General features: G+C 44.9%; 1 protein-coding gene across 4 annotated transcripts in view; it reads left to right on the forward strand.

The window, feature by feature from the left end:
- caskin1 (CASK interacting protein 1) overlaps nt 1-24,397 on the forward strand; it is a 732,522-nt gene that overhangs the window by 568,679 nt on the left and 139,446 nt on the right. For all 4 annotated transcript variants that reach the window (XM_072269050.1, XM_072269053.1, XM_072269054.1 and 1 more), the window contains exon 6: nt 164-294. In XM_072269050.1, the coding sequence (XP_072125151.1) occupies nt 164-294 (131 nt within the window). The remainder of the gene's footprint in view (nt 1-163; nt 295-24,397) is intronic.

The raw sequence follows: 24,397 nt of genomic DNA on the forward strand, positions 1-24,397 counted from the left end.
GCCTTTCTAGCTGGTAGATGTCACAGTTTTGGGAGGTGCCCCCTTGGTGAGTTGGTGATATTAAATACACAGTAGAAATGTAAATTCTGTCTGCTTTTGATCACTGCGTTTAATCACTCTTTCAGCTTCAGAACTAACTGAGTACTTTGGGTGTCCCACTTAGGTCGTACAGCTACTTCTCAGCAGCAACATGTGTGCCGCTCTGCTTGAAGCGAAACCTGGAGATATCACGGACCCCAATGGTACCAGCCCACTTCACCTGGCCGCTAAGAATGGACATATCGACATTATAAGGTTAGCTTCCTCTCCAATTTCTCCCGCTTTATCAAGCTAGAACATTTTTGAAGTGCCTTTTTAAAATCGATGGATGCCATATTTGTGATTACTCTAACGGTTATGATTGCTGAGTAATGGCCCCTCGGCTGGAGGGTTTGAATCAAGGTGAATGCAAGTTATTGTCCATGCTAAAACCAGGCCTTTTGTTATATCAGCCAAGTAGCCCATCATTCTGTACGGGATCTGTATGTTTAGTACCAAATTTCCTTGAGATTTACAGTCTCTTTTTCTCTGCAGTTATGGAAAGATGAGGCAGAGATGATGGCTCTGTTTCTTAATCAATAATCAGTAAAGTGGACAAAAGGATTCTCTTACTGACCCTTTCTCTGTGCACTGTCAAGAAGCAAGGCGGAGGTCAAAAGTCCAATGTAAATTTATTTTCAAAGTGCGTACAGAATGTCTCATCCTATACGGCCTTGTGATTCCTTTTCTTGCAGGCATTTGCAGTAGAACAAAGAAATGCGATAGAGTCAGTGAAAAACTACACACAAAGACAAACAGCCAATGTGCAAAGGACAAATTGTGCAATTAAAAATAATAAATAAGTAAATAGATAAGTAAGTGAATGAATAAGTAAGTAAATAAATAAGTAATACTGAGAACATGAGTGATATCTGTTAAAGAGTAATAACTGTTCCTGAACCTGGTGGTGTGGGACCAAAGGCTGCTGTACCTCCTTCCTGATGACAGCAGCAAGAAGAGGGCACAGCCCGGATGGTGGAGCTCATTGGCGATAGATGATGCTTTCATGTGACAGTGCCCCTTGTAGAGTCGAACACAATAGAACTTTATTGTCGTTGCTCAAGGCAGCAAGATTGCAATGGTTCTCCAGTCTGTGCAAAACAGATATTCACAATACATGCGGTACGGCTTAATTTAAAAAAAAATTACTATACTTACATGCAACAGTGACTTCGATAGTCCTTAACGCTCAAACGCTCTTGGCAAGCTGGGGTGTAGTATTACGCAGCTGGCCAACAGCCCTCGGGAAGAAGCTGTTTTCGGTCTTACTGTGTGGCTGAAATGTTTCTGTATCTCCTACCAGATGGCAGGAGACTGAACAGAGAGTGTTCAGGAAGGGATGGGTCTCTAATGATGTTATGAGTGCACCATAGGTCTGGTAGTTGAGTCCCAGTGATGTGCTGAGCCACACTAATCACTCATTAGAGTGCTGTGTGATCTGTTTTACTGCAGCTAGAGTACCACGCTGTCATTCTGTATGTCAGTATGCTCTCTATCACACATCGATAAAAGTTGGCCAGCAATTTTTGGGGCAGATTAGCTCTCCTTAAGCTCCCCAGGTAGTATAGTCACTGTTGTGCTTTCCCTACTATCAAGGTTGTGTTGATAGACCAAGGGAGCTCCTTGGTGATGTTCATCCCCAAAAACATGAACCTTTTCCACTATCTCACCACTAATGAATAGTGGGATTGTTTGGGACCTCTTGTCTTTCTAAAGTTATTTATCATTTATTTTGTCTTCTTGATGTTGAGTGATCAGTTGTGGTTCCTCCTCGCTATTTGTTATTGCTTGTGATTAGGCCAATCACAGTCGTGCCTTCTACAAGTTGGATATCTGAGTTTGTAGCTTGAGCAGGAGTACGGGCATAGGTGAAGGGAGAGTTTAGAAGCGGATTCAGTACACGCCCCTGTGGAGCACCGGTATTCAAGGCTGGGCCGGGTTGATCCGTACTTACTTTACTTTATACTTTATTGTTGCCAAACAATTGATACTAGAGCATACAATCATCACAGCGATATTTGATTCTGCTCTTCGTGCTCCCTGGAGTACAAATCGATAGTAAATATTAAAAATTTTAATTAAATTATAAATCATAAATAAAAAATAGAAAAGGGAAAGTAAGGTAGTGCAAAAAAACCGGGAGGCAGGTCCAGATATTTGGAGGGTACGGCCCAGATCCGGGTCAGGATCCGTTCAGCAGTCTTATCACAGTTGGAAAGAAGCTGTTCCCAGATCTGGCCATACGAGTCTTCAAGCTCCTGAGCCTTCTCCTGGAGGGAAGAGGGACGAAAAGTGTGCTGGCTGGGTGGGTCGTGTCCTTGATTATCCTGGCAGCACTACTCCGACAGCGTGCGGTGTAAAGTGAGTCCAAGGACGGAAGATTGGTTTGTGTGATGTGCTGGGCTGTGTTCACAATCTTCTGCAGCTTCTTCCGGTCTTGGACAGGACAACCTCCATACCAGGTTGTGATGTACCCCAGAAGAATGCTTTCTGCTTTCTCTCATTTGCCTTGTTTCACCACCTGGGAACAATTAGAGAGGAAGTTCAAGATCTCATTGCAGGTTGATGTGCCAAGACCTCAACTGTGGAGCTTAACAGTCAGTTTGTGCGGTATGTTTTGATAAAGGCCGAGTTGCAACTAATGAAAACCATCCTGACGTAGGTGTCTTTCTGAACTTGGTGTTCCAAGGCAGTGTGAAGGACAATAGAAATGGCGTCTTCATTTGATCTATTCGCTTGGTAGGCAAACTGGTACTGGTCCAAGGTGGTTGGGATTACGACCTTGATGTGCGACATGACCAATCTTTCCAAGCACTTGGCAACTATGGGAGTGATTGCCACCTGTCTGTAGTCGTTAGAATATGTTGCTGCTGACATCTTGGGGACTGGTATGACAGTTGCTGCTTTGAAGCATGTCAACACCATGGAGTCACCATGAGCAGAGCAGGAAATCTTTTCTTTGTAATCTGAGATGGATCGGATCCCTTCCCAAACACGTCGAGGATCAGTGGCATTATGGAAGTACGTGTCAATCCGTATTTTATGTCTATACTTGGTGGTATTGGTGCCTCTCTCAAGATTCGATCTGCCTCGCTGTGTGCTTTGGCATTACCAAATCTGTAAGCAGTGTCACAATCTTCGAGCAGGTTCTGCATCTCGTTCATCCGAGGCTTCTGGTTTGGGACAACCCATACATTATTGGTGGTGATGATATTGCCTACGCAGAATTTGATGCAGTGGTTCTCCTCTAAATAAATGCCCAAGTCACGAGCAGCCTGACGTGCGAACAGACTCCAGTCTGGAGATGTGCTCATTTATATTGAGGACTGCAGAAAAATGGAGCAGCAGGTAAAGCCTCCGCCTCACAGCTTGACGCCGAACTCCGCCACTGTCCATGTGGAGTTTGCAGGATCTCCCACAGCTTTTCCCTCAGATACTCCACTTTCTTTTTTATTGAGGTACAGCACGGATTAGGCCCTTCTAGCCCTTTGGGCTGCACCACCCAGCAATCCCCCGATTTAACCCTAGCCTAATCATGTGACAATTTACAATGACCAATTAACCTACCAACCGGTACGTCTTTGGACTGTGGGAGGAAACCCGAGCACCCAGAGGAAACGGGGAGAACGTACAAACTCCTTACAGGCAGTGGCGGGAATTGACCTCGGATCACCTGTACTGTAAAGTGTTGTGCTGATCACTACGCTACCGTGCCTCTCGTCCCACATCCCGGGGACGTCCCAGTAAGGTTATTAGCAGCTGTAAATTGCCCCTAGTTTTGCTGAGTGGCTGGAGAATCGGGGCGAAGAGCAGAAGGGGACGTGGAAGTTAAAAGGAAATGAGTGAAGGGAAGCACACTGAGAGCCGGTGAGGGCTTGGCGGGATGAATCAGAATCAGGTTTATTGTCACTGATATGCGTGAATTTCGTTGTTTTGTGGAGGCAGTGCAGTGTAGTACATAATATAAATGATCATTAAAAATATACAGTATATATACCGTCTCCTCCTGTACCGAATGAGATGCCTACTGGGTGTACGTTCATGTTCTTCTGTTGCTGTAGCCCATCCCTTTCAAGGTTCAACATGTTGTGCATTCAGGGACGCTCTTCTGCACACCACTGTTGTAATGTGTGGTTATTTAAGTTACTGTCACCTTCCCGTCAGCTTGAACCAGACTGGCCATTCTCTTCTGACCTCTCTCATTAACAAGGCATTTTCACCAACAGAACTACCACTCACTGGATTTTTTGTTGTTATTTTGCACTATTCTCTGTAAACTCTAGGGTCTGGTGTGCATGACAATTCCCAGGAGATCAGCAGTTTAAGTTACTCAGATCACCCCATCTGGCACCAACAATCATTCCATGGTGAAAGTCACTTAGATCATATTTCTTCCCCCATTCTGATGTTTGGTCTGGACAACAACTGAACCTCCTGACCATGTCTGCATGCTCTTATACTTTGAGTTGCAGCCACATGATTGGCTGTTTAGATATCTGCATTACCAAGCAGATGTACCTAATAAAGTGGCCACTGAGTGTGTGTACATATATACATATATAAAATGTTGAGTGTATGATTGTAGTAATGAGAAGAGGGCATGTCCTGCGTGATGGGGTCCTTAAGGATGGATGCTGCCTTTTTGAGACATTGCTTTTTGAAGATGTCCCTGATGCTGGGGAGTCTAGAGCTCATGATGGAACTGTCCCTGGGAGGAATGTCCTCCTTCTGGAGAAAATGAGGAAAGATGATCAGCAATCTCAGATTTGCTGAATCCTGTGCTCAGGTGTTAGCTCTCCCTCTCCTCAGAGTCAAGAAGGCATTGCATTGAAATCTAAGCACGTGAATCTCGGCTGACTCATCATGCGCTGGAAGGAGGGTTGTACTGCCGGCGCCTTTAGGGTGAGAGGTTGAACTCATGGCGTCATAAACTTGCGGAGGCCTACAACATGGAACCAGGCCATCTGGCCCATCTCATCCATGCTGGCCACTAAGCACTCATCTATATTAATCCAACCTTCCAGCACCTGGCCCATAGCCTTTCATACGTAGATAATTAAAGGTCTTGTATAGATAGACTGGTGTGGCGCATGGCCAAGTGGTTAGGGCGTTGGACTAGCGATCTGAAGGTCGTGGGTTCTCACCTCGGCCAAGGCAACGTGTGTGTCCTTGAGCAAGGCACGTAACCACATAGTGCTCCAGTCTACCCAGATGAGAATGGGTACTGGCAAAAATCGCTGAGGGTTAACCTCATGATAGACTGGCGTCCTATCCAGGGGGGTGCGGGGGAGGAGTCTCGTACTCTCAGTCGCTTCACGCCACAGAAACTGGCATAAGCATCGGCCTGATTGGCCACAAGGTTTGTGACAGACCTTAATAGATAGACTCCTTAAAGGGAGTGTATAGATAGACTCCTCTTAAATACACTTTCTCTAAATGCTCTCCCTGGCAGTGTAATCCAGGTACAGGGGCAAAATACTATTACATCTCCAGCTGTAAAATTGGGGTTCGATTCTTGCCCCTATATAGAGGTTGCACGTTCTCACTGTGACCTCCGGGTGCTCTGGTTTCCTCCCACATTCCAAAGATGTATGGTTAGAGTTAGTGACTGTGGACATGCTGTGTTGGTGCAGGAAGCATGGTGACTCACCCAGGCTGCCTCCCAGCACAATCCTCAGATTGTGTTAGTCGTTGACGCAAAATAAATATTTCACTGTATGCTATGATGTTTTGATGTAAATGTGACAAGTGCAGCTAAACTTTATCTTTTATTAAAGGATTTGTACAGACTCCTCTTAACTGCATTTGGCAACTCTGTTTCCACTGCATTCTCTGACAATACAATCCCATTTATTGGGTGAAGAAGGGTCACCTTCAAATCCCAAGAACTGAGTCCCTATTTGCCTTCTGTGAAACACTTTTGGTCATAAAAATCACAATGCAAGGGTCTCGGCCCGAAACGGTGACTGTTCGTTTCCATGCTGCCCGACCTGCTGAGTTCCCCCAGCATGTTGTGCATGTTCTCAATATTATTTTTATTTGCAGTTTGTTTCCTTTTGTACTTTGGTTGTTTGTCTGTCTTTGTCTATTTATCTACAGTTCATCATAAATTATATCTTATTTCTTTAATTTTCTTGTAAATGCCTGCAAAAATTGAATCTCAGGGTAGTGTATGATGATATATGCATACATACTTTGATTATAAATTTACTTTGAACTTTGAGTCCTGCCGCAGGCATGAGGAGATGATTGCTTCCGCCTCCTTCTATTTATGATATATCTACATGAACTCGCAGGAAGATGTGAACTAGGAGATTACCACAATTATGTTTATTGTTTTCTGAGTCTTTGACTCAGGCCTGAAGATAAATGGAATGAGTTGTTTCTTCCTGGCAGAGTACTCAAGAACTTTCCTCCCTCCTGACTCATTTTGTTATCTGTTTCACCTCAAGACCTCTCCTCTCCTGCCGTTTCTTGTCCACATTCAGATACGAATGAAGCAACCTGAATCAGTTTATTTTTCTGATCGTGAGAGTTTATGTTCCGCCTCTCTCTCACTTTACTCCAACCGGACCTGATCCAAGTACGTATACCATGCTGAATCAGGCTTTGAGTTTAAATGTCCGTGTTTTAAACATTTTAAAGCAGCTGATTGTAATATCACAAGAAATGTTGCATGTAAGACCCATTTCTCACCACATAGGAAGCACTTTTAAACTGGGAAGTTCTTAAATATGGTCGTTTTTATAATGTAGCCAACTTCTGCACAGCAAGCTCCCACTAACAGCAACCTACCAATAAATAGTTTTAGATTTGTCGACTGCAATGTAAGCACTGTCCAGATTCATTTATATCCAAGATGGCACCGCACACAGCAGCCATGTTGCGAGCTCTGTACCAACTTTACGTGGGAGGAGAACGTCGACTCAGACCATGAGAGGCCTGCATTGGGCATTTTCATGCATTACAAGGTGCAGATTGGAAGTCTGTGTGGGGCACCACTCCTCGCACAGAGCAATGTGTGGTTAAGTGCCTTGCTCAAGGACACAAACACACTGCCACAGCCGAGGCTCGAACCAGCGACCTTCAGATCACTAGACGAACACCTTAACCACTTGGCCACGTGCCCAACACAATGTACCCAACTTTACAGTGTACTGTTAACTTCCACAATTTCCTTCGCATTTCTTGTTCAAGAAGCTGACTCACATCAGATATGACCGAATGACTCTTCTGATCATCGGGAAGACGGCGTTTACCCACAACGTGCCGCCTTTTCTGGGAACCCCTGCTCATACGATCCATGGGAGGCTCACTTACTACATTGTCGCTGCCTCGAACGTGGAGAAGAAAGAGAAGGGAGAAGTGCAGGAGAAGGGCCAGCGTCCTGGTGAGGATGAGACAGTGTGCTAATCGGCCGCTGCTCCCTAGCATGCTCCTGGCTAATGTTCTGTCCCCAGACAACAAGCTGTGCAAACTAAGAGCCAGAATCTCCTACCAGTAGGAAACAAAGGGGTATAATGTTTTGTGTTTTGTGGAGACCTTGTTGATGGAGGAGATACGGGATCATGCTACCCAGGCCTCTGGGTTCTTCCTGTTCCAGTCGGACAGGTCTAAAAACCTCTCTGGGAAAAGTAAAGGAGCTGGGGTATGCTTCATAGTCAATAATACTTGGTGCAACCCCCGGAATGTGCATGCCCTCAAGTCCTTTTGTTCGCCAGATCTGGAGTACCTTGTGCTGCTGTGTAGACCTTCCTGGCTGCCTAGAGAGTTCACAGCTGTTATTATCACAGCTGTGTATATTCCGCTGCGGGCTGATACTGACCTGGCTCTCAAGGAACTGTACGAGACCATCAGCACCCTGGAGATCATACACCCAGAGGCTGCCTTCATCGTCGCCGAAGACTTTAATTGAGTGTCGCTGGCTAAAGTCTGTGTACAGGCAGAAGCTGAAACAGGAGGTGACCATAGTTAAAGCTGTCCACTGTTGGTCTGACCAATTGGTCTTCATGCTACAGGACTGCGTTGATGACATCAACTGGAACATCTTTCGTGATGAGGATGTCTCCGAGTTCACAAAAGGGGTCACAAGCTTCATCCAGAAGTGCACCGAGGATATGTCCCCTGAAAATCAGTCAGGGTCTATCCATACCAGAAACCCTGGATCAACAGTTCCATGCACACTGCATCCACCACGTGGACAGAGCTTTCTTTGCTGCTTCTCAGTTTTTTTGCACTACCTTATTTTCCCTTTTCTATTTTCTATTTATAATTTAAATTTTTACTATTTACTATTGATTTGTACTCCAGGGAGCGCGAAACGCAGAATCAAATATCGCTGCAATGATTGTATACTCTAATATCAATTGTTTGACAACAATAAAGCAAAGTAACCACGAGGAACTCAAGAAATGCAGCTACGGTCTACACAAAGTCATCAAGCCAGCGAAATAACAATACAGGGACAAGACCCAGACACAACTCTCCACCAACAACAGACGCAGCTTATGGCAAGGCCTGCACACCATTGTGGACTTCAAAGCTAAACACAGTGGTGCTGCCAACATTGCTGCCTCTCTCCCAGATGAGGTAAATCTTTTTTATGCCCAGTTCGATGCCACCAACTCTGAGCCCTCGAGGAGAGCTGCCAATGCGACCTGCACCTTGGTTTTCTCTGAGGCTGAAGTACACAGGTGTTTCCAATGAGTGGACAGCCGCAAGGTTGTGGGACTAGATTCCATCCCAGGGTGGGTACTCAAAGTGTGCGCGGCACAACTGGCTGGTGTGTTTGCAGACATTTTTATTCTGTCCCTCTCCCAGTGTAGCGTGCCCTCCTGCTTCAAAACATCCACTATTGCCCCTGTACCTAAAAAGACCATGGTAACATATCTGATTGACCTCAATAATAAGCAAGTGCTTTGAGAGGCTGGTCAAAGACTATATCTGCAGCTTGCTGCCACGCACACCATACTCCCTACAACTTGTCTACCCACATAACTGTTCGACAGATGATGCAATTGCCACAGCTGTACATACCGTCCTTACACACCTGGAGAGGACTATATGTGAGCTTATGTGAGAATGCTGTTCTTGGACGACAGTTCAGCATTCAACACCATTATTCCCTCCAGGCTTGACAAGAAGCTCAGAGACCATGGCCTTCACCCTGCCTTGTGTAGCTGGATCCTGGACTTCCTGCTGGCAGGTGGTAAGAGTGAGCTCCCTCACCTCTGCCCCTCTGACCCTCAACACAGGAGACCCCCAGGACTGTGTCCTAAGCCCCCTCCTTTACTCCCTGTACACTCATGACTGTGCAGCCACTCATAGCTCCAATCTGCTAATTAAATTTGCAGATGATACTACATTAATTGGCCTCATCTCAAATAATAATACAGAGATGAAGTTGTCACCCTGACACAGTGGTGTCAAGAAAACAACCTCTCCCTCAATGTCACAAAAACAAAGCAGCTGTTTGTGGACTACAGGTGGAACGGAGACAGGCTCTCCCCTATTGACATCAATGGGTCTGGGGTTGAGAGGGTGAACATCTTCAAGTTCCTCAGTATACATTTCGCCAAGGAACTCACTTGATCTGTACATACCGAATATGTGGAGAAAAAAACACAACAGCGTCTCTTTCACCTCAGACGGCCGAAGAACTTTGGCATGAGTTCTCAAATCCTATGGACTTCCTACAGGGGCACAATTGACAGCATCCTGACTGGCTGATTCACTGCCTGGTATGGGAACTGTACCTCCCTCAATCGCAGGACTCTGCACAGAGTGGTGCGGACAGCCTAGCGCATCTGTGGATGTGAACTTCCCACTATTCAGGACATTTACAGGGCCTGAAGGATCATTGGAGACCCTAGTCACCCCAACCACAAACTGTTCCAGCTGCTACCATCCGGGAAATGGTACCGCAGCATAAAAGCCAGGACCAACAGGCTCTGGGACAGCTCCTCCCACCAGGCCATCAGACAATTAATTCACACGGACACAATTGTATTTCTAAGCTATATTGACTATTCTGTTGTGTATCTTACTGTACATACTATTTATTACAAATTACTATAATTTGCACATTGCACATTCAGATGAACATGTAACGTTAAAACTTTTACTCCTCATGTACGTGAAGGATGTAAGAAATAAAGTAAATTCAATTCAATCATAGCTAATTTATTTTCCCTCTCAACCCCATTCACCAGCCTTCTCCCCATAACCTTTGACTCCATGACTAATCAAGAACTTTTCAACCTCAGCCTTAAATATACTCAATGACTTGACCTCCATGGCTGCCCTTGGCAATGGATTTCACAGAGTCACCACCCTCTAGCGAAAGGAATTCCTCCTCATCTCTGTTCTAAGGGGACATCCTTGTATTCTGAAGCCGTGTCTTCTGGTCCTAGGCTCCCCAACTATTGGAAATATCCTCTACACATCCACAAATAAAATGAGTTAGGGTAGGGTTAATGGAATGCATTAATCGCTAGACAGGTCCTTCTGGCCCAGTGACCAGCACCGCCCAGCAACCCATCTATTTAACCCTAGCCTAATCACAGGAGAATTTACCATGACCGATTAAGAACATATGAAATAGGAGCAGGAGTCGGCCATCTGGCCTGTCAAGCCTGCTCCACCATTCAATAAGATCATGGCTGATCTGGCCATGGACTCATCTCCACCCACCTGCCTTTTCTCTATAACCCTTAATTCTCCAACTATGCAAAAATCTATCCAACCTTGTCTTAAATGTATTTGCTAGGGTAGCCTCCACTGCTTCATTAGGCAGAGAATTTCACTGGTTCACCACTCTCTGGGTAAAGCAATTTCTCCTCATTTCGTCCTAAATCTACTCCCCCGAATCTTGAGGCTATATCCCCTAGTTCCAATCTCATCTACCAGTGAAAGCAACTTTTCTGCCTCTATCTTATCTATCCCTTTCATAATTTTATATGTTTCTATAAGATCTCCTATAAGATTCTATCAGAGTTCTGTAAGTTTCTATAAGATTAATCTACTAAACGGTACATCTTTGGATTGTGGGATGAAGCCAGAGTGCCTGAAGGGAATCCACACTCGTACAGGAAGAACTTTCTTACAGAGAACATCGGAACTGAACTCCAAACTCTCACTCCCTCAGCTGTAAGAGTATTTCAATAATAGTGATTTGATGGCTGGCACACACTTGATGGGCTGAAGGGCCAGGTTCTATGTCCATGATTCTTCTTTTTTTTTGTAATTTATTTTTATTTGTTCATCATCAAACAAACAGTTCCATAAGATGTATTTCAGATACTGTACATATACATATATATATAATCATAAATATATAATCAGATAAATACAATCATATAATTGTATTTGTCACAAATCTCCACATAATATTTATCTGAGGTGTACACTTATAGAAAGGAGAGGAAAGAAAGAACAATCGAAAAGAGAAAACTATGTACAGAGTAGGGACTGATTTTTTTACAACATATTCATTGACTTGTGAGAATAAAATCAGGCCTATGAGGTGTTAAGTAGTTAAACCATTTTTCCCAGTATGAATCAAATTGTTCCAAATTATGATTAACAGATGCTGTTATCTTCTCCATTTTGTCAATGTCCTTTGTAATTTCCATCCATACATTTAAAGTTAGGCTCTCCTGTGACAACCATTTCCTGGAAAGGGTCTTTTCACCAGCCACCAGCAGTATATTCATTAAATATTTATCTCTTTTCAACCATTCTTGAGGTATGTACGCAAAATATATGGTCTTACTCTCTAAGGGTATTTCACATTTAAAGATGTCTTGTAGGGCATTATGACTTTTCTTAGCAGTAAATCTAAGTCCCTTGCTATCTGCTGTACTGTACTGTGCAAAAGTCATAGGTGCATATATATATATAGCTAGGGTGTCTAAGACTCTGCAAAGTAAATATCTGAACAGTTCCACTCACATGGATATCAGTGCATTTAGGAACATCTTCTTACTCTTCTCCATCTGATTTCCAAGAACCCACGAACACTATTTGGCTCTCTTTTTGCTCTATTTTTTAATTTGCCGCAAGACAACAAATTTCAGGACATACATCAGCGATTCTGAATGGGTACCATGGATGAGTGTTAAGAATAGATCCTCACAGTACGTCACTGTGAGAGGGATGAGGACCCACTCCCCCACCCCCCCCCCCTCCGCCGGTGTTCCTCTGGTTCTGATTGGTTAGAAAAGAATGAAAGTAGCCAAGTGCAACAAGGTAGTCACCGTAGGAAATTTCTTTGTGATATTGGTTCAAATCTAGACATTGACCTCAGCTCCAGAGAGGACTGAGCTTGTTCTTAATTGCTTCGGGGGCTCTTTTGCCTCCACGTGAAGAGGCAGTTAAATCCTCGATTTAACAACTCAATTAAAACTGCTCTGGAGACACTACAGTGCTTGGATAACGTTGGGATTGAGGTGACACAATATGAACAGCTTTTGCACCAATCTGTTCTGCTGAGCCTGCTGGTGTAATTTACTGTGAATTATGGTCTTTATTTCACTGTGGAAGCTAATTCTGTTCTGTGAATGGCAATCAGTCACACATGGTACCATCATTCACATTCTGAGGACAAGTTAGGTTAATTACGGGAGCTTCAATCTCTTCTCTCACGGCTTCAATGAAAGTAGATACAGTGACGTTCCCGTTATCAACTTCACCCTGTGCCGTGTGCACAATGGTGTGGAACTAGCATTAAGCAAGGAGAGAAGATGCAGATCCAAGCTGAAAACTGCCTGCTGCAGGAAAGCACCGGACATTCCCTGTACAACATCCTCCCTCCTTCCCCCTTACTTACTGATAGCTTGGCTCTTTTTGGTTGGAATTTCACTTCTTCCAAAATGGCACTGAGTGCTCTTTTTGCTTATTCATTAGAGAATAGCTTTATTTGTCACTTGTACAAAACACAGTGCAATACGTCGCTTGCATCAAACGGAATTAATTGAGGATCGTGCTGGAGCCAGCCCGCAAGGGTCGCCACAGCTTCAAGTGCCAACGTGGGGGCGGCACTGCAGTGTAGCGGTAAGCGTAACACTATTACAGTGCCAGCGAACTGGGCTCGGTTTCCACCACTGTCTATGAGGAGTTTATACGTTCTCCCAGAGACCACGTAGATTTCCTCCGGGTGCTCCAGTTTCTTCCCACAGCCCAAACATGTATGAGTTAGTAGGTTAATTGGTTACATGGGTGTAATTCCCCTCTTCCCCTCTGCCCTTCTGCCATCCGATTCCTAAATGGACATTAAAGCATAGAACACTACCTCACTTTTTTTAAAATATGCAGTATTTCTGTTTTTGCACTTTTAAAAATCTACTCCATTTACATAATTGATTTACTTGTTTATTTATTATTATTATGTTTTATTTTATTTATTATAACTTTTTTTCTCTCTCTCTGCTAGATTATGCATTGCATTGAACTGCTGCTGCTAAGTTAACAAATTTCACGTCACATGCCGGTGATAATAAGCCTGATTCTGATTCTGAATTGGGCAGTGTGAGCTCGTTGGATTGGAGGGACCTGTTGCCTTCCTGTATTTCTAAATAAATTAAAAAAATAAATGTAGTATGCTAGTGGGAAACACAGGCAGTCGCGGAAAGAATGTACAAACTTCTCACAGACAGCAGCTGGCGCGGTAAAGTGATTGCGCGAACCTATATTGCTACCATGCTGCCCATTGTAATGAGCCGATCGTCCATGCAGGGGCTAGCCCAACCCTCGAACAGTGGGAATGAACAGTTTTTCAAAGCTCTTGCAGTCCTTCCAGTAATATTGCTTGTATGGTTTAAAGGGAATCTAAGGGGAAACTGCTTCTCTCAGAGGGTAGTACAAGTGGAACAAGCTGCCAGTGTTAGTCGTAGACGCAGGTTCAGTTGTAACATTTAAGACAAGTTTGGATAGAGTCATAGAAAAGTACAGCACAGAAGCAGGCCCTTTGGCCCATCTAGTCCATGGTGACCCATTTAACCTGTCTACTCCCACCGACCTGCTCCAGAATCATAGCTCTCCATACCCCTCCCATCCATGTACCATCCAAGCTTCTCTTAAATACACATGCACCATTTGCACTGGCAGCTCATTCTACACTGTCACGACTGTCCCCTCATAAGAACATCAGAAATAGGAGCAGGAGTAGGCCATTTGGCCCATCAAGCCTGCTCTGCTGATCTGGCCATGGACTCATCTCCACCTACCTGCCTTTTCTCCATAACCCTTAATTCCCCTACTATGAAAAAATTTTACTGAGCTAGCCTCCACTGCTTCATTGGGCAGAGAATTCCACAGATTCACCACTCTCTGGGAAAAGCAGTTCCTCCTCGTCTCCGTTCTAAGTCTACTCCCCTGAATCTTCCCTAGTTCCCCTTAAAATTCCCACCTTTCACCCTCAACTCATGATAGGCACATGAATGAGAGAGGTGCGGAGGACCATGATCTGAGTGCAGGGAGGTGGTCTAGGCAGAAAACCAGGCCCTAGCTGTGTGAGCTGTCTGTTTCTGCACTCTGGTACTCTGTGACAATGGTCTTGAACAGGGAGCTCCATGATGTGGGCCTGATGACAATGCTGAATTAGATTAGATTCAACTTTATCGTCATTGTGCCAAGTACAGATACAAAGCCAATGAGATGCAATTAGCATCTGACCAGCAATGCAAAGAATAGTGTTATTCACAAAATAACTGAATAAAAAGTAAGTGCTACAGCACACAAATATAAAAGTACTGAGACAGTACAATATGGGTGCAATACTGCTTAGCGCTGTGATAATAGACAATAGACAATAGGTGCAGGAGTAGGCCATTTGGCCCTTCGAGCCAGCACCACCATTCACTGTGATCATGGCTGATCATCCACTATCAGTATTCAGTTCCTGCCTTATCCCCATAACCTTTAATTCCGCTATCTTTAAGAGCTTTATCCATCTCTTTCTTGAAAGCATCCAGAGACTTGGCCTCCACAGCCTTCTGGAGCAGAGCATTCCATATATCCACCACTCTCTGGGTGAAAAAGTTTTTCCTCTACTCCGTGATGTGAGATTCAGCAGGGTCACAGCCTCAAGGAAGAAGATCTTCCTGTGCCTGCTGGTGAGGGAGCAGAGGCTCCTGTAGTGCCTACCAGATGGGAGGAGAGTAAAAAGTCCATGGTTAGGGTGAGATGCATCCTTGATAATGCTTTCTGCCCTGCCCAGGCAGCGTTTATGGTAGATGTTCTCAATGGTGGGCAATTAGGTGCCGATAATTCGCTGGGCAGTTCTCACCACACGCTGGCGTGCTTTGCAGTCCGATACGGGACAATTGCCATACCACACTGAGATGCAGTTGGTGAGTATGCTCTCAATGGTGTAAAAGTCCGTCAGTATCCTGGGACAGAGGTGAGCTTTCTTGATGCTCTGCAGGAAATAAAGGCGCTGTTGCGCCTTTTTGATCAGGATGGGGGAGTTCAGGGACCAGGTGAGATCCTCGGAAATGTGGACACCAAGGAATTTGAATCTGTGATATATTCCCAAAGCAGATGAAGTTTGATATGGAGAGGAACCTGCAGGCTGTGCGTCCCCATCCTTGGTGGGAGAGCTCATGGATTTGAGAGCTGCCGCTGCAGAAGCCTCGGCTGGCAGTGCACACCGCAGCCACTGTGCATCAGTGGGTGGAGGGATCGACTGAAGGGGCCTGCTTTATCTCAGATGATGTTGAAGTTCTCGAGGGGGTGTGGGAAACGCACTCACACAGGCAGGCAGACAAGTTGTCCTGCTGATTTGCACTTTGTTGACAGCGGAATGTCTTTGAGATGTCAGACCTGACGGCAACCTTTGACCTGTCCTCAGTCCTTCTGTGTTTAGTTCAGTAGAGATTTTATTTAAGTATTTTGCTAAATATTTAATTTATTTTGTAATTTAGAGAAGTGGATGTTAATTCAGTTCCTTATTTTGTGATAAATTGTAATTGCACCATGGCCACAGTACTATGAAACAATACTTTTATCCAGACTGACAAACTGTGGCTGTGTCCTGGAGTATGTACATGATGTTAATGACAGATTTGCAATTGAATGCAATCCCTCACAATTAAACTGGCTCCCTGTACTATAGATAACCCACTATAAAAGTTAACACATCACAGAAGGAAACAGAACAGATGTCAATGTTCTATGATGTGAAAATACTGGGGGTGTTTTCACTTTTAGTACTGGACCCTAATAATTCACTCAGTGTTTATCTTTTTAATTTTTTTTGTCGAGATGCAGCATGGAATAGGCCCTTCTGGCCCTTTGAGCTGTGCTGTCCAGCAATTCTCCAATTTAAACCTGGCCTAATCAATCCTTCAATGGTTCCATTTAATATCAGAGAATGTATACAGTATACGCCCTGAAATTCATACTTCTTGCAGACATCCTCGAAACAGAAGAAAAACCCCAAAGAATGAATGACAGAAAAATGTTAGAACCCTAAAGCCCCACCCCCCCCCACCACACCCCTCCCACGCACAAGCAGCAGCAAAGCATCAACCTTCCCTCCTCCTCATCCTCTCCCCCAGTTATTCCAACTGAAGCAAGATAATTCCCTCCCCCTCCCTTCCCCTATTCCAATGTCACTCTACCCCCTCCCCCAGCTGTCTATCACCTCCCTCATGGTTCCACCTCCTTCTACTACCCATTGTATTTTCCCCTATTCTTTCTTCACCTTTCCTGCCTATCACCTCCTTGCTTCCCCTCCCCCACCCCTTTATCTTTCCCCTTACTGGTTTTTCACCTGGAACCTACCAGCTTTCTCCTTCCCACCCTCCCCCCACCTTCTTCATAGGGCCTCTGCCCCTTCCCTCTTCAGTCCTGATGAAGGGTTCTGGCCCGAAACATCGACAGATCTTTTCCATGGATGCTGCCCGACCTGCTGAGTTCCTCCAGCGTGTTGTGAGTGTTGCTTTGACCCCAGCATCCCCAGATTATTTTGTGTTCACATAAAGAGCTGACTGGGTAAGGATGGCAGGTGTACTCCCCTGCATTGTCGTTCTTCTCTCTTTTGATTGATATCAAAGAATAGGAAGATAAAGGTTAGCTTCATTTGTCACATGTACATCAAAACATCGCAACATACAGCGAGATGCATCGTTTGCGTCAACAACCAGTGCAGTTGGAGGATGTGCAGGGGCAGCCCAAAAGTGGGACCACACGTCTAGTCTCAATATCCAACGCTAATAACTTCCTAAAGGTTAAAGATCAGCAAAGCCTACAGTGAAAGGCGTTGTTCGTGTCAAATCAAATCAGTGAGGATTGACCTGGGCAGTCCACAAGTGTCGCCATGCTTCCAGTGCCATCATAGCATGCCCACAGCTCACTAACCCTAACCATACATCTCTGGGATGTGCAGGAATACTCACCTATAGAATATGGTCATACATACTCAGAGCAATGACAGCAGAATGACAAGACAATGTTCATGTGTGTGTGTGTGTGTGTGTGTGTGTGTGTGTGTGTGTGTACTGAATATATTTACCAAATGCTGGAATATGGAAGATGCACCACCCACTTACACCCATGTGACCAATTAACCAACTAAACCCTATGTCTTTGGAGGAAATTGGAGCACCGGGAGGAAACCCACATGGTCACAGGGAGAATGCACAAGTTCCTTACAGATAGTGCTGGAATTTAGCTCAGGCCACTGGCTCTGTAATAGCATCATGCTAACTGCTAAGCTAACACGCCATCCATATTTTATCCGGGTACTCCACTTTCCTGCCATAATTCCAAAGACGTGCCGGCTGGTAGGCTAATTGGCCTCTGTAAGTTGTCCCTTTGGGTGATGAAGTGGAGATACGTCTCTACCAAAGGAGGTGTGAGGCACTCCTTCCCTCCACTAGCCTGCAGGTCACCCTTGAGCAAGGTGTAGTACCTGCTGCTTAGCCCACTGATCAGAGTCACATGAAGCCATGAGAGCAGGTGGTGGATGGTCGTGTGAGCAGCTGGTGCATGTTTCAAGTTTTGGTTACGTGACCACTGATGCCAGGCAGACAATCTCTGAAACGTATTGATAATGGCTGGGGTCACCCGTCTTGTAAAGTCACTGCCCAGAAGAAGGCAATGGCAAACCACTTCTGGAGGCAATTTTGCCAAGGACAATCATGGGTATGGAAAGACCATGATCACCCATGTCATACAACATAGCACATAATGAACGAACGAAATTGTCTCCAAGTGTGTGGTAGGAAGCAAAGGTAGCTGAACATGGGGAGAATAAAGTGGGATTAATATAGGATTAATAACTGTTGGTAAAAGGGTCAGTAGGCCAAAGGGCCTGTCTTGTGCCAGTTAACCATATTTCCCATATGACAATAGTGAATACACTTCAAACTACTTACCTGACTGCAAAGTGCTCTTTAAAACATTGTCATGTAAGGAACAATAGAAATACAACTCTCTCTCTTTCCAAGGACACCTTTTTGAAAAAAGAAATCCCTTATTTCAGTTGTGCCTGAGAAGAAACTCCAGTCCTAGTATTTATAGTGAGCAGTTTTGGCCCATATCTAAGAAAGGATGTGCTGGCATTGGAGAGAGTCCAGAGGATGTTCACAAGGATGATTCCAAGAATAAAAGGGTTAATGTATGAGGAGTGCTTGGTGGCTCTGGGCCTGTGCTTGCTGGATTTTAGAATAATGCAAGGGGGATCCCATTGAAACCTGCCAACTATTGAAAGGCCTAGATAGAATGGATATGGAGAGGATGTTTCCTATAGTGGAGGAATCTAGGACCAGAGGGCACAGTTTCAGAATAGAAGGACACCCCTTTAGGACAGAGATGAAGAGGAATTCCTCTGGTCAGAGAGTGATAAATCTGTGGAATTCATAGCCACAAGCAGATGTAGAGGTTGACAGCTTCTTGATTAGCCAGGGCATCAAAGGTTATGCAGAGAAGGGAGGAGCATGGGGTTGAGAGGAAAAACAAATCGGTCATGGTGGGACATGGGGCAGTTTCAATGGGCCAAATGGCCTAATTCTGCTCCTATGTCTTATGGTCTTATGGTCTAGTACAAGGAAAGAGTTAAATATTAGTTATCTAAAGTGCACTGATGATGATTCGGTGCCGTTTATTGGACTATCTTGAATTAAACATCTTAATTCTTTGTTCATCGTAAGGCTGGCACAGTAGTGAATAGCAGCCCAGCCATCAGCCTGAAAACAGACAGAACTCCCGGGCGTTCCTCACCTCTGGAGCATGGGAAATGACTGCACCCTCTGCAGTTGTCACCAGAAACCTTCACCTCCCATCCACATACTGCTGGAGGGAAGAAATTCCCACTGTACACATATTGTACACAGACAGAGAAGCATTTTACACCTTCATTAAACACGTGCTGGAGAACAATTAGTGTGATAGAGCAACAGAATGGACTGTTTCCATGGCAACCTGCTTCAGTCTTTGAGCCCGTGTCCAATTAAAATGCTTTTGAACTAGGGCTTCCAACAAAAAATTGATAATTACCTTCAACCTAGTGTAAAGTTTATGCCAGTGATCTCACTATGGTGACTGCATGGCACACAGAGAGACAGACTACCTATACTTACACAGAGAGTACCTTACCTTCACCCTCAGCTGGCTTCACCTATCACCTGCCAGCTTGTCGTCCTTTCCCTTCCCCCAGTTTATTTTGACTACTTCCCCCTTCCTTTCCAGTTCTGATGAACGGTCTCAGCACAAAATCCAAGCTCTTTATTTTTCTCTGTAGATGCTGCCTGACCTGCTGAGTTCCTTCAGCGATCTGTGTGTATTATATAGAGAGACTGTTTTTTAAGCAGGTACCACTACATCTGCACAACGTCTAAAAGCCCTTTGATTCCTGCTCTAGGGTCACAGCACAGAACAAGGCAGGCTCTTCAGCCCATCGTGTCTGGTCCACCATTTGCTCTACAGACATCTGTGCCTTGGAGGGATGCCAGCTGCAGGGAGGCGGCAACAAGTTACTGACTCAGCAGTGATGCTGGCTGAGAGAGATTAGTTTTATTTATCACATGTTCATTAAACCACACAGTGAAATAATTTGTTTTGCAGCCAAAGGCCTGCAAGCGTTGCCACGCGCCAGAAGCATGCCCACAACTCACTAAGCCGAATCGTATGTCTTTGGAAGTTCAAAGTTCAAAGTAAAGTTATTATTGGAGTACATATATGTGGTTAAGGCGTTCGTCTAGTGATTTGAAGGTCGCTAGTTTGAGCCTTGGCTGAGGCAGCGTGTTGTGTCCTTGAGCAGGGCGCTTAACCACACAGTGCTCTGCGACGACACTGGTGCCGAGCTGTATGGGTCCTAATGCCCTTCCCTTGGACAACATCAGTGTTGTGGAGAGGGGAGAATTGCAGCATGGGCAACAAACTGCTGGTCTTCCATAGAACCTTGCCTAGGCCTGAGCCCTGGAAACCTTCCAAGGCGCAAATCCATGGTCTCATGAGACTAATGGATGCCTATATATGTCACCACATACAACCCCGAAATTCATTTTCCTGAGGGCATACTCAGCAAATCTATAGAACAGAACTATAACAGGATCAATGAAAGATCAACCAGAGTGCAGAAGACAACAAACTATAAAATGTAAATATAAATAAATAGCAATAAAAAATAAGAATATGAAATAACAAGATAAAGAGTCCTTAAAGTGAGATCATTGATGGTGGAAACATCTCCATGGATGGGCAAGTGAGTGTAGTTATCTCCTTTTGTTGAAGAACTAGATGGTTATGGGGTAGTAACTGTTCTTGAACCTGATGGTGCGAGTCCTGAGGCTTTAGTACCTTCTGCCTGATGGCAGCTGTGAGAAGAGAGCACGGCCTGGGTGGTGGGGATCTCTGATGATGGATGCTGCTCTCCTACGACAGTGTTTCATGTAGATTTGCTCAATGGAAGGGCTTTACTGGGCTGATTCCACTACATTTTGCAGGATTTTCCATTCAAAGGCATTGGTATTTCCATACCAGGCTGTGACGCAGCCAGTCTCGACTACACATCTATAGAACATTGTCAAAGTTTTAGATGTCACGCCAATCTCTGCAGACTCCTGAGGAAGTAGAGATGCTGCCGTGCTTTCTTTGAAAATGCACTTACGTGCTGTGTCCAGGAATGTGGGAAGAAACCGGAACACTCAGGGCGAATCCCACCCAGTCCAGACAGGCAGCAGCAGGAATCGAACCTGGATCAGAGATTGCTGACGTTGTAAAGCAGATGGGCTGACCGCTACACTGCCATATCACCCATTGTAATGAGCCTGTCGTCCATTGCGGTGAGGGTCAATATTTACTGCCCAGCCCCAACTGGCCTTGACCCGTGGGAGTGAACTGCTTTCCAGAGATCTCCCAGTCCCACTGGTTATGGTTTAAAGGGAATCTGAGGGGGAGCTTCTTCAATTAGAGTGTGGTGTGAGTGTGGAACGTGCTACCAGGGGTGGCGGTCGAGGCTGATACATCAGGTACATTTAAGAGACTCTTAGATGAAAGGAAAATGTAGTGCAATGTGGGGTAAGCATTAGATTGATCTAATGTAGGGCACGGTAGCGTAGTGGTCACCTCCTCACTTTACGGGACCAGTGACCCAGATTCAATTCCCACCGCTGCCTGTAAGGAATTTGTACGTTCTCCCCATGACCACGTGGGTTTCCTCCAGGTGCTCTGGTTTCCTCCTGGTGCTCTGGTTTCCTCCCACAGTCCAAAAGCGTACCGGTTGGTAGGTTAATTGGTCATTGTAAATTGTCCCATGATTAGGGAAATCGGGAGATTGTTGGGTGTCGCGGCTTGAAGGGCTGGAGGGCCTATTCCGCATTGTATCTAAATAAATAATAAATAAAATTAAAATTAAAATGGTTGGCACAACATTGTGGGAGATAAACAGTAGATTGATCTAACGTAGGTCAAAGTGCTGGGCACCACATTGTGGGCCTAATGCTTGGACTGTGCTGTATTGTTCTATGTTCACCTAATGTGTTTGTGACTTGCAAAGAATAGTAGATATCCACATATGGTGCATATAGCAAGATTACCACAGTTATTCAAAACAGGGCCAATATAAAATGAAAAGAGCAGGTTCTGAGTGATTTGTGTATTAACCAGACTCCTGCAATAATAAATCTCCAGCCCTCATCCTACATGTGTCATCACATTGATGTGGTTGTACTTATAGAACCTGTAGGAGGATTTACCACTCTGCTCAAAACACTGGTTATGTATTGCCCCCTAGAGACAAAGAAAGAAACTGTTCGAACAAAATAATGGGACAACACTAAATTGTAGGGAAGACAAAAGATTGTAGATGCTGGAATCTATGACAAAAGAAAAACAAAATGCTAGAAAACCCAGCGGGTCAGTTAGCAACGCTGGAAGGCCTAGATCAAGTAGACATGGAGAGGATGGACAAGAGGTTACAGCCTCAGAATAGAAGGATTAGATTAGATTATGAGGACACACAGTCCTCTTTTTATTGTCATTTAGTAATGCATGCATTAAGAAATGATACGATGTTTTTCCAGAATGATATCATGAAAACACATGACAAACCAACTTAAAAACTGACAAAAACCACATAATTATAACATATAGTTACAACAGTGCAAAGCAATACTGTAATTTGATAAGAACAGATCATGGCATAGTAAAAGTCTCAAAGTCTGTCGAAAGTCCCATCATCTCATGCAGACGGTAAACCTCCCAGCGCTGCCAACTTGCCGGTGCAGCATCCTGGAAGCATCCGACCACTGTCCGACTCCGAGTCCGCCCGAAAACTCCGAGCCTCCGACCACCTCTCCGACACTGAGCACCGAGCACCATCTCTGCCAAGAGTTCCGACCCCGGCCCCGGCTACAGGCGATATGCAAAGCCGAGGATTTGGGGCCTTCCCCTCCGGAGATTCTCGATCGCTCAGTAGCATCAGCAGCGAAGCAGGCATTTCAGAAGTTACTCCAGGTGTTCCTCCATGCTTCTCACGGCTGTCTCCATCAAATCCGGATTGTGCACGGCCCACTGGTTACACATACGATTTAGAACAGAGATGAGGAGCAATTTCTTCAGTCAGAAGGTGGTGAGTCGGAGGAATACATTGCCACTGACGGCTGTGGAGACCAAGTCATTGGGTATACTTAAAGTGGAGGTTGACAGGCTCTTGATTAGTAAGGGTGTCAAAGGTTACAGGGAGAAAGCAGGAGAATGGGGTTATGAGGGAGAATAAATCTTCCATGATTAAATCGTGGAGCAGATCCGATAAACTGAGTGGGGTAATTCAGCTCCTATGTCTTGAGCTCCTCTGTGCAGTCAAGAGGTGTAAGCCGACATTTCATCAGAATTAGGCCCTGTCTTGGTGTCAATTGATTAATGTGACTTCCATTCTGATGGAGTAACAGGGTATTCCATGTAAGAGGACAGCACGGTAATTCAGCGGTTGTGGTAATGCTGTACAGCGCCAGCGACCCACCGCGATCTGTAAAGAGTTTGTACATCCCCACCCCCCACCCCCCATGACCACGGTGGTTTCCCTTGGGTGCCTCCGGTTTTCTCCCACATCTGACACAAGTAGGGGTTCGTAGGTTAACTGGTCACATGGGTGTAATTGGGAGGCGAGGTCTCACTGGGCTGGAAGGGCCGGTAACCGTGCTGTATCTCGAAAAAAAATGTTAGTATCTCGAAATTCCGCAGTGCCATTTCTATATAAAACTTAACATTCTACTTGTATTTATGTAGTGCCTGGTTGCCCTCCCATAGTGTATCCTTTGTCATTTAAGATCATACAAAAATGCTACCTCTATACTGCACCCTGTTCACCCACCCTCACTTGCTCACACACTCACTTATTCCCAGTTAAGAAACACCTCAATTTTAAAATCCTACCCCTGGTTTTAACTGGTTCCAAATCGGTACCGCCTCATTATAGAAAAGAAATGGAAGCTTGAGAGGATTTTGCCAGGATGCTGCCTGGATTAGAGAGCATGTCTTATGAGGAAAGGCTGAGTGAGCTGGGGCTTCTCTCTTTGGAGAGAAGATGGATGAGAGGTGAGTTCATAGAGGTATGATAATAAGAGGCAGAGGCAGAGTGGACAGCCACTGTCTTTTTCCCAGGACAGAAATGGCTAATATGAGGGGACATAATTGTAAGCTGATTTGAGGAAAGTATCATTAAAAGGCAATGGCCACAATCATCATGAGGAAACGCTGGAGATGGTTTGAGAAGATGGACTACCTCCATCATCAAGACAGCACTTCGTTGGACCCAGAAGGGTGGAGGAAATGCGGAAGGCCAAAGAAAACTTGGCGCTGTATCGTAGAGGCAGAA

The sequence above is a fragment of the Mobula birostris genome, chromosome 9 (genome assembly GCF_030028105.1).
Source record: "Mobula birostris isolate sMobBir1 chromosome 9, sMobBir1.hap1, whole genome shotgun sequence".
In the NCBI taxonomy this organism is placed as follows: domain Eukaryota; kingdom Metazoa; phylum Chordata; class Chondrichthyes; order Myliobatiformes; family Myliobatidae; genus Mobula; species Mobula birostris.